This window comes from Vidua macroura, chromosome 6, assembly GCF_024509145.1.
Source record: "Vidua macroura isolate BioBank_ID:100142 chromosome 6, ASM2450914v1, whole genome shotgun sequence".
Classification (NCBI taxonomy): domain Eukaryota; kingdom Metazoa; phylum Chordata; class Aves; order Passeriformes; family Viduidae; genus Vidua; species Vidua macroura.
This window is the reverse complement of record NC_071576.1, coordinates 5,579,017-5,589,265: the sequence shown is the minus strand read 5'-3', so window position 1 is coordinate 5,589,265 and position 10,249 is coordinate 5,579,017. Positions and strand designations below refer to the sequence as shown.

At 39.6% G+C, this 10,249-nt stretch overlaps 1 protein-coding gene across 5 annotated transcripts in view; it reads left to right on the top strand.

The window, feature by feature from the left end:
* The first annotated feature begins 286 nt into the window (after window positions 1-286).
* Window positions 287-10,249, top strand: part of C6H14orf39 (chromosome 6 C14orf39 homolog) — a 28,929-nt gene continuing 18,966 nt past the window's right edge. The window contains exons 1-4 of one of the 5 annotated variants that reach the window (XM_053980381.1): window positions 287-494; window positions 3,778-3,834; window positions 4,151-4,207; window positions 7,089-7,215. In XM_053980381.1, coding sequence (XP_053836356.1) covers window positions 3,786-3,834; window positions 4,151-4,207; window positions 7,089-7,215 — 233 coding nt within the window. In that variant the 5' untranslated portion in view covers window positions 287-494; window positions 3,778-3,785. The other 4 variants (XM_053980378.1, XM_053980379.1, XM_053980380.1 and 1 more) reach the window with 4 other exon arrangements.

Here is a 10,249-nt window from a genome sequence, read left to right as displayed (position 1 = left end):
GGGAAGCATCATGTTCTAGATTCTTGCACGCCCGGGCTGTGCCTTGGAATGCTGCACTTCCATAAGCAAACAAACGCACACAATTTTGTGAGCACAACTTGTGTTGAGGCAAGGGGCAGCATTCCACAGCATCCTTAGTGTGAAGCACTGCTCCGGGATGAGAGGGGAGATGCTTTAATGCCTTTTTAAACTATCTGAGGGCCGGGCCCGTGAGGGATTGAGGGAAGGAAGATTTAGGCTGTTTTCCACCAGCTGGGTCAGCAACACGAGTGGGACCTGAAGGGTTGGATAAAGCACGTTACACTCTGCAGCTCCTTATTTTTGTGCCACATCCCGAAGCATGTATGTGTATATAATTAACCCCTAGGAGGCTTCCAGACGATGTCCCGTTCTAGCGGCGCTGCCTCCTCTCCCCGCCCGGCCACCGCCCACCTGCGCGCTGCCCCCGGTAGATGGAGCATCCTCATCGCTTTTCGCCCGAAGCCCTCAGAAATGTTGGTCTTTCCCTCATAAGTCCTACTGTTCGGGCAAACGTGTGGTTTAGGGGGCACAGGCGCCTCGCCGATGTGTCCCTGGGGGAGCGGAGCGCCGCGGCCGCTGGCGATAAACCCGCCCGGCCGGCGCTGCGCTGAGGGAACGGGCTCAGCCCCTTCTCCCGACCGCCGAAGCTGCTTCGGGCTTGCCCGGCTCCCACCGCCCCCGGCACGGAGCGCGGAGGGCAGGTGGCACCTGCCGCCCTCTCCGCACCTTTCGGCGGGGCTGAGGAGCCCCGGGACGCGGGGCTGCCCCGCGGGGTGTGGCCGGCGCTGAGGGGCAGCGTTCGGCGGTGAGGAGGGGTTTGGCCCCTTCGTCCTTGGGTGAGTCTCTGGACGGCTCCTCGCCCTTTCCCTTCTGGCAGCGCCCGAGACGATGCGGAACCGCCGCGTTCTGGTCGCTTTCAGTGCTGATTACCCCCCAAAGGCAGAGGGGTCCCCTGAGCGCCCCGGCCCCGCTCTCCGCCCTGAGGGAGTCGGGCCCCGGTTCTCACGCCGCCATTTTGTGGCGCTCCTCCGCAGCCCCTGTGGCGTCCCACAGGATGGGGGTTTCCCACCAATTTTTTTTCTCTTTTGACGAAAATAGTTTTAATTTTTGAAATCCCAAGACTTTAGGGAATCATCTGCAGTAAAAGCCTTTTGTTTGGTATGTGCCGGACTAAGTAAATTGTGTCAATCCAATGGGTTCTTGGTTCAGGTCTCCTCACGGGCTTCAAGCCTTCTCCAGGGTTTCCTAAAACAGTGTGGTAAAAGAAGGGCAGAGGAGCATAAACAACACGATGAGAGGTACATTTTATTTTATCAACAGAGATAAAAACCTCACGAAATGTAAGCTTTTGTAAATTTCAAGAAGATTCAAACAACCAATCCCTTTACAGTCATAAACAGTAATGAATAGCAGGGGAGAAGAACAGGTTTGCTCTCAAAAGAGTCTCCCTAAAATGAAAATTATTCATATAGAGCCAACTGGAGCTAATACTGTTTCACAGCCTACAACTGGTAGAGCCGAAATGTGGATTTTAAGGAAGATATTTACCCCACAGGTTATGGGTATTTTCCACCTTTGAATGAAGAACCTGGCTGTTGCCAGATGAGTTACTGAGAAGCGGCATTATTAATGTTAGTGCCATAATGGCTTGAGACCACATCAGGCAGTTTGCTTGTGGGTTCTGCACCCAATACAATCTTCTAATATATGACACTTTATTGCCGCGATTGACCTCCGTGTAATTACATTAATGTCGTGCAAAAATGCGTAATGCATAACAATACTTTTCTCCCGGCAGCATTCTGAATAGCCCCACTAGAAAGAACAGATGTAGTCTGAAGCTGGTTTACCCAGTCGCGTGTATTACATATTTATCTTTAACAAAAAACAGCAGCCACAGAGGAGAATTTCCTCTGAATTAGCCAGCATCCCGAGTTGGCTCATGGTTTGATGCTACTTTTCTGCAGCATGTCCAAGAATCAGTCTTTGCTACAGTCATATCCTGGAAGAAATCAGGTGTCAAAAGTTTGTTGCAGGCTGGTGTTACCTACTGTTTTAAAGTCTGCAAACCCGGTCTGTATTACCCGTGCCATTGAATTACTCAGCATTTTCTACTAGTGACACCTGTATCCTCACAATTCACAGCACAGAATAGCATTTGACATTTGCAGTTACACTACTTCATTTTAACAATACCAGAATAATAAATATTTTACATGTGCTTGCTTTCAGAAGCATTGTTTTCTACAATTTTACCCTTTTCATAAATTTTATTGTAAAACTACAGTAAAAGAAAATCAACACTTTAGTTCTCTCGACAAAAACATTAGTACTCTTCTACAAAAATATTCAAAAGGTAAAATTATTTGTATTTTTTGTGATAATACAATAGTCTTCATAATATACAGCTATACAGTCCGCTCTGTTGATGAACTTTGTGTTGGAGTTTATAAAACAGTACATAACATTTCTTTGCCCCAATATCTTACAATTTTTATGGGAAGTTTCAGAAAACCAGCTAATAAACACTATTAAATTGTTTCTTGAGAACATATTTTTAATACATGCTCCAAACAATTTTTTTTAATAGTAAGGAATTATTTTGAATTTTGTTTTCACATGGTGTGAAAGGAAAAATATTCTGCCTTGATCTGTGGCTTGAGATAGTAGTTCCTAGTATTTTTCTTAGTATTTTCAGAAGATTTTTTTATTTGCTATCTTAAGTGTTTTCAGGCACTAGGAACTAGGATTTCAATCTTTTAAATACATTTGGTAAAACTATTATCTCTTTGTCGGAGTTTTTATCGCAGCCTGTGCTAATCCAGTCATTTGGATTAGGTGTTCTGATCCTCCCTTAACTATGAGACAAATTCATTTCTGTCGAACACCCAGCGTTTTAAACGCTGCCTCCGCCCCCTCCCGCTCCCACAGCCTCAGTGCTGCAGGATGGAGCCCTAATGCCACTTTAGTTAAATTCTGCAGTTTGCTATTCCACTTGATCCTGGATTAGGATCTCACCCTCAGCACCAGTTTGTCGTGGCTTTGCTCCTCTCGCGGTGTGGTGAGGAAGCCACTGTGGGACAGTTAAAGCCCGGCCAACTTCGCTCCCTGTTAATGCACCTGAGCTAACGAGCTGTGACCAGAGCGTCCTGATGAACCGTGCTTGCGTCCCTTTTAGAGATCGCCATCATCCCCCAGCTCTGAAAACGGAATTTCTGCACACAGCAGCACGGTACAAACAGAAGAAAGGATTGATAACAATCCGTTTTCCATTTAATGAGAATTCTGCCTTTAATCACACTTAGCATTCCCACACCTTTGATTTAAATGGACTTGGTGGTTGTACAGGAGGAGTGTGCAGGGTGCTGAAGGAGCTTTTCCATCAGCAGCACTGCAGTCCATAGGCTTAACTTAGCTGGAGTACAGGCTACACATTTTGTACATAAACATCTCTCCTTGCATTCTTCATTGCCTTCTGAGAACATTAAGTCTCTCAAACAGAACTGCTCCAGGAGCAAAGCTTTACCTAAATTATAAATGTCCTTTTCCCCTAACTGTGGTTTAGACTCTTACAAGTCCCTTACTACCATTAGTGAGAAATTTGGTTCCACTAGATAGTAATTCAAATGCAGTTAAAACTACTTTTCTCCCTTTTATGCTAAAAATGTGTGGTATTGTCTTGCATTTTTGACTTGTTTATTGTATCAACAAGGCTTTTGACTGTGTAAATCCTTGAATTGCATTTTTCTTTTGAAGTTTAAGCAATGAGTGACAAGGTTTCGATCGACTTGGACAAAATTCTAGTCAAGCTTGGTAGGTCATTATATCATACATTTTTTATTAACAATTACTTATGCACTGCATACAGTGATATTTTCTGCTTTTAAACAGTTATATTAACTTCAAATAAATGTATAATATTAAGCTTTTGTTCTTTGCCTACATAATGTTAGCTGGGAGGTTATGGAGGGGAGTCCTGACACCTATTCAATAGTAAAATTTCTATTTAGATATTTTGCTAAAATAGTTGTTAATCAGAGTTTGTGCAATTAATGATGCACAGCATATGTTTGTTTCACAGCTCCACTCATATATATGTATATAATGAAGGTTTAATTTTCTTCTTAAGCTTCCCAGATAAATAAAAATCTCAGTGCTAAGGAACATGTGGATCGCCAAATAAATTGTGAGTAGTGATAAATTATCATTTTACTGGATGCTGAACACTGATTTTGTTTCATCAACCCTGGGACATGCTCTGTGTCTCGGGGGCGGAAGCAGGATAAACAATGGAAGCTGTCCCGTGTCCTGCTCTCACCCTGCCTCATCTTTAGCCATCAATGCCTGCTCATTCTCCCCAGCAGACTTTGCTTTTGCTCGCGACTTTTAGCTGGGGCTGCTCAGCTGCCTCATGGACAGGCAGTTTCATGCTGCGCCATTTCCTGCTCTGACTCGGCAGCTCCTCACAGTCACTGGCAGCCCTTTGATTCAGCTGTGCTTGCTCAATACATCTGCCACTTGCCTCCCTTTCTTTCTTCATGTTTTTTGTTCTTTCCAGATTTGGACCTCTGCCTCACTGCATCTTCTCTCTTTCTGTTTTCTTAAAATAATGAAAGTTCTCTCAGTTGCTACTACGTACTCAAGCCTTGTTCTTCTTTTTTTGCAATCAAGCAGCTGGTTACTTTATTTGAAATTCAAAACAGTAAACCCAAAGAGAAAGTCTTGCTCTGCATCAAATTTGCTCTCTCCCAGGGCTTACAGACAACACAATACTACAGACTTATGTCTGGACTGATTTTTTTAACCATGCTACTATGTGGAATCACTTCATGTCTGAAGAATAGTTTCTCTACCACAAACAACCTGAGAACATCTGTGCTCACCTCTGGTACTTCATAGGTAGATATTCAAGCACATAACCTCCATTCAAAAAAAAAAAAAAAAAACAGAAGAGAAAATTCTGGTCTAATTGGTGTTCTTTTTGATTATAACATTTCTAATAATCTTCACCAATATAAGAATGTGATAAGAAGATTATCACAATTAAATTGAAACACTTTAAATATGAAAACATCAGTAACACTAAATCTGGCACACCTTGGATTCTGGTTTAACTCTCCAGTCACACAACTGAACTTTAGAGATAAGGCTTGTCTTAACATTTATGCAGGCTTAGGGCAAATGCTCTTAGGGAAAATCGAAGGCTGTGTAGTAACATGGCATAGCTGCTTTTGTGTTCAGAGATACCTAAATATGTGTAAACACACAGCCAACACTCAGGCTTTTAGCAGTTTGGGTTAAGTCTTCCAAAAACTTAGCAAAAAATAGTAACACTGATGTAATTTTGTCTCTGTGTGAGTATTTCTTGGCAGATGAACAGCTGTAGCATTCAGCCTTGGACTTTTGGTGTGAGATTCATCAGGATATTTGACTACAGTCCCTTTCTTACCAGTGGAGGGAAACAGGCACTTTTAGGGTGTGATTTACCTTATCCTGAAGAAACAGTTCGATGTGGGTTAGATAAAGTAAACTTTAAAAGTGTCAGCTTGCCTCAGCTGGGTGTAGCTGCAGCCATGGGTGTGCTGTTCTGAAGAAGGTCCCTGCACTACTAACATTGGGTGAGATGGATCTCACAGGGTGAGTTGAACAGCTCACAGAAGTGCTTGTCTGTAAAAAATACTAAATGTGAAGTGCATATTTTGTTAATAATGTTATGTTACATTATGGTAAATCTCAAAAAGTCGGCTACAGCGTTCTGCCATACTCAGCTGTTTATTTACTGAAACAAAGCCATGTCAGTTGTCCAATATTTATGCTTTATGCTAAGTAAAGGCAAATTACTGACTTTAGATATTGAAAATATTGAGACTGAAGATAACCCAATATATTAAATTATATTGAGAAATTTTTGCTTTTCACTGACTGACATTTCTCTGTGAGAAGTGGTTTATTTTCTCCTATAAATGCAGATGCTATAGATGCTGTTGAAAATTAATATGCAGCAAGTAGTGCAAAACCAGAGCCAAACTTCAGTATGAGCTGAAGCTCCAGAGCAGTAATTCCAACAACTCAAGACCCATCTTGCATCACTAAGATGCTCTTCCCTATGGAGTAGATGAGGAAAGGGCAGGATGTGATTGACTTCTGTGTAGGGCCACCTACTCTGGCATTTAGTGCTTCAGGGCAGCAGTGACAGCAAGGGATGATTTAGCACTGATAAATCTGAAATCTTGCATAGAAAAAAGAATAAAAAATACAGAGAAAAAACATTCACCAAGTTGTGCCTATTGGATTGCAAGGTGAGCATGCATGATAGCTCTCACAGCTTTTACTTGTGAAGAGAGCACTGATCATGTTCAACAACATGGATTCTCCTCTAACCACTCACTCAGAAAGTGTTATCAGCTGTCTGCTGTCAGAAGAGGCAGAATTAAGAGTTTGCCTTAAGAAGCTCCACAAATATCATAGTCCTTGAGAACCTGTCATTATAATGCACTTTTTAATTAATTAACCTGTGTCCTATACCAATTTATCATACGTTACACATTCCTACATTGAGTAAAATTCCTTTTTATTTTAATTTTTCTCTTTCTGTTTTCCACTAATTGCTTATATGCCTTTTGTGGTATTTTTATTTTTCCTTTATTGTAGTCAGCTTTCCCACTCAGAATATTTGACATTCTGGGCTTCTGCAAAAGAATACAAATGTTTGAAAGAGAGTCCTGGTTCTGGCTAGAGAGTGAGGGGTGTTTCAGTGGGAACACTGAATGGGGAATACCACTAACAGTTACTTCAGTTCTATACAGACTGGGATTCAGAAACAGCACAAATCATGGCATTCTCACAGTATGAGATGATAATTAAAGTACTCACCACGCAGCTGAAAATCCCTATGTTTTGACTCCCTTTGTTGTTACCTTGCTTAACTGCAGGCTGTCCACTCACCTGGCATTATGGAGATTAAGTTTTTTGGAAGGAATTTTTAATCATTCTAAATGCAGACTTTTTATTTCATGGATTTGTTGAAAATGAATTACTATACTTTAAAATTTACTTTTTAATTTCAGCGTACACTGCAAAAATCACAGAAAAGAAGAATCAAATTGCTTGTTTGGAGAAAAAGATAAAAAAAGGCAATGAGGCACTTGCTGATTTGCAAAAGCAGAACGAGAGCAGCAAGAAGCACTGTGATGCGTGAGTATGACAGAGCCTGAACTCTGAGCTGTGGCTGGCATTAAGGAAGGCAGTGAGGAAGGAAGGGAAAAATATGTGTGGGTGTGTTCTGACAGCAGTGATGGCAAAGAAAACTTTAGTATTCTCCTGGTTTTTTTTTAAACTGCAAATCTTTAGGTATAAAAATTACAGTATTACCCATCTGCTGAAGAAGAATTCTAGAAAAGGAGACTACATTTAGTTTTGCGTTGGTTTTTATTAAAATCCCCAGTTTTCAGAAGATCACAAGTACTATCTTTGCAGCTTGCTAAAGTATTCATGTAGTAAGGTAATAGAAGCATAATTTTTCTACACTTGGATGCATCTGACTTTTGTCCAATTTGACCAATATTAAGAATGCTGTTAAAAAAAAGACTTCCTAAAATTGAACATGTTTCTATTCTTTCTTCACAACATGTTTCAAGTTACCTTTTGTTCTATACTTATTTGTACACAAGATGTGCCATAACTGCCTCTCCATACACACGTGTGTGTTTCTGCTGGCAAATTCCTGTATCAGTTTTGCTCCAGACTGCAAAATTTTCTTCTGGGCACAATCTTTTGATGAATGCAATGGGCTGCCATTCAGAGTCTTCCTTACATAAATGTTTGTATCAAATAATTAGTTCAAGTTTAAAATGTTGATTGCTTTTGGATCTTAGTAATTAGAAGCTTTCTAAGACACAATTAAGCTACAAGGAGTTTTATCTTCCTGACACGTAATTTTTAAAAGTTAAAACCTCAGGTGTTTGCAAGGGTAGCTGAAAAGGCAGATCTATGTTTGACAATACAGAGAGTTTGTCCCAGGTGACAAAATCCACCAGAGTTTTCCATTTCTCCACAATCTGACTAGTTCCTCAGAAGCTGGAGTGAGGATTTGTTGGCAAAATCTGTTTTGATTTTTTACAATACTATATTTAAAAGTAAGTACTTCAATAAAAATATCTATGACATACATCTGATTTTTTTTTTTTTTTTTACAATATGAATGGAGAATGTGGGTGTTTCTGAGAATAAAGAGGGAAGTAAAGATGGCATTGGGGTCCTTTCTAGGTTTATTTTGAACTCTCAGAAAGAAAAAGAAAGAATGGAATCATTAGTGAATAAAGTGAGTGTAGTGGCTGGCTTCTTTGAATGAATTGCCATTCAATACTGATTTGTAGCTTTACCATTAAATGAGTTGGGAAAAGATCTGACCTTGGTAAAAAAAATTCTATTTTTCCATTACATTAAGTTCTTGCCTCCAGTGTGGTATAAAATGAACACTAACACAAGTTTATGAAACTATCCACACTACTTCCTTTGATACCTTTTTGAAACTGCAAATCTGTTTGCAAATGACAAACTGTTAAGTGATGCAAATGAAGGAGTAAAAAATTAAGGGTAGAACTAAGGATCTGATCTAAATTTTAATCATTGAATTCAATGGGTTTTGGCTCAAGTCCTACAAAGAATAATTAATGGCATTAGTGTAAAGAGACTGAAAATGAGAAGTGACTCATTAATGAATACATGTATTCATAGAAGGACAATGCTTGCAGAAGAGTAGAGACTTTGTGTCTTAAATTATTGGAAATGTCATTTAACGACAGACTGAAAACTGCAATAAACAAGCCCTGGCTATAAGATCAGACAATTAGAGCACTTACACTGTAGAATCACCCCAAACTTCTAAAATTTATTCTAGTTGACACTCCATCTATACTGGACATGATTCTAATGTTGGTTTTGTAAATTCAGATCCTGTTTTGGAGTCACAATCAACCTCACAGCTGACTAATTGCCAGTGATAGAGCTCCATAGAGCTCTCACAGAAACAACAATGTCTGGGTTACAAGACATTATATATTGAGTATATTGAAGCAGATTTGAAGACTTTGAACAGAATACAAGATTCTTATATTCAGCAAGTCTAGAGAAAATATGATATATGGGATAGATATATTGGGATAATACTGTGTCTTCTGAAGAAATCCATATTGGTCTATGTAAAAAAGACCCGAAGAAAGAAAATGACCCAAATGAAACATATTTTTAGACAAGTGATGACATTTTACTAATATTTAATTTCTTGAAGGATTCAAACTTGAAACGTTGATTCCAGAGCAGTAAGAAGGGATGAAATGCTGCTGATGGAACCTATTCCAATTTTATTGTTTCTCTTATAATTTTTAAATTTGGATACAAAGATGGTGGGATTTAATGGAAATATAAAATAATTTTAAAAAAGCCACATGAACTCAGAATGTTGTTAGTTAGGAAAAGAAATTGTTGTCTTGTCCCAAGACAGACTGCGAGATAATTTTATTGCTTTCAGAGTAGTGTGGTTGAAGATCTTTTATGTTCCCTGGATGATGAAAAGAAGGACAAATAAATGTGATGGCTACCAAGGACATCCATGAGACAGTGATACATTTTGCAAACAAGTAAATGAGCTGCTTGAATCCTGCATACCTGGTTGTGTTCACAAACCACTGTTCTTGTACCACATGTTTTTTCCATGTCCACAGAATAGATGTGAACAAAAAATGTAACTCACAACATGGCTTGTGCTCTGATTAATAAAATCTCTATGAATTTTACATCTCAGTTTTTTTTTTTTTTTCCTTTGAATAAAGTAATGGGGTTTTCTGAGTAAAAGAACATAACAGTGTCTGGTGTGCAAGCACTTTTTTATCTAAGTATGTTGGTTTCTGCTTTTGAAAAAATCTGACCCTTTTGAAATTCAGCTTTCTGCTGAATTTGCAGTAGATATGGTGAAGCAACATTTTGTAGTTCCACTTTTAATCACCAGTGGTGTCCAACAATTTGTGCCAGGAGTCCTGGATGGTTCATACTTCTTATACCTTTTTTTTTCCAGACAGGATTCTTTCTTTTCAAAAACTTTTAAATATGCTTCTCCTAGAGATCACATCTGAATTTCACTTGAATCACAAAGTCTATCTGCCTGTTTTTCTTGTGTCCCCATATCCAAGGCAGAGGTATCTCTAATGCCTGGATGTTGAGAAAGTCCTGC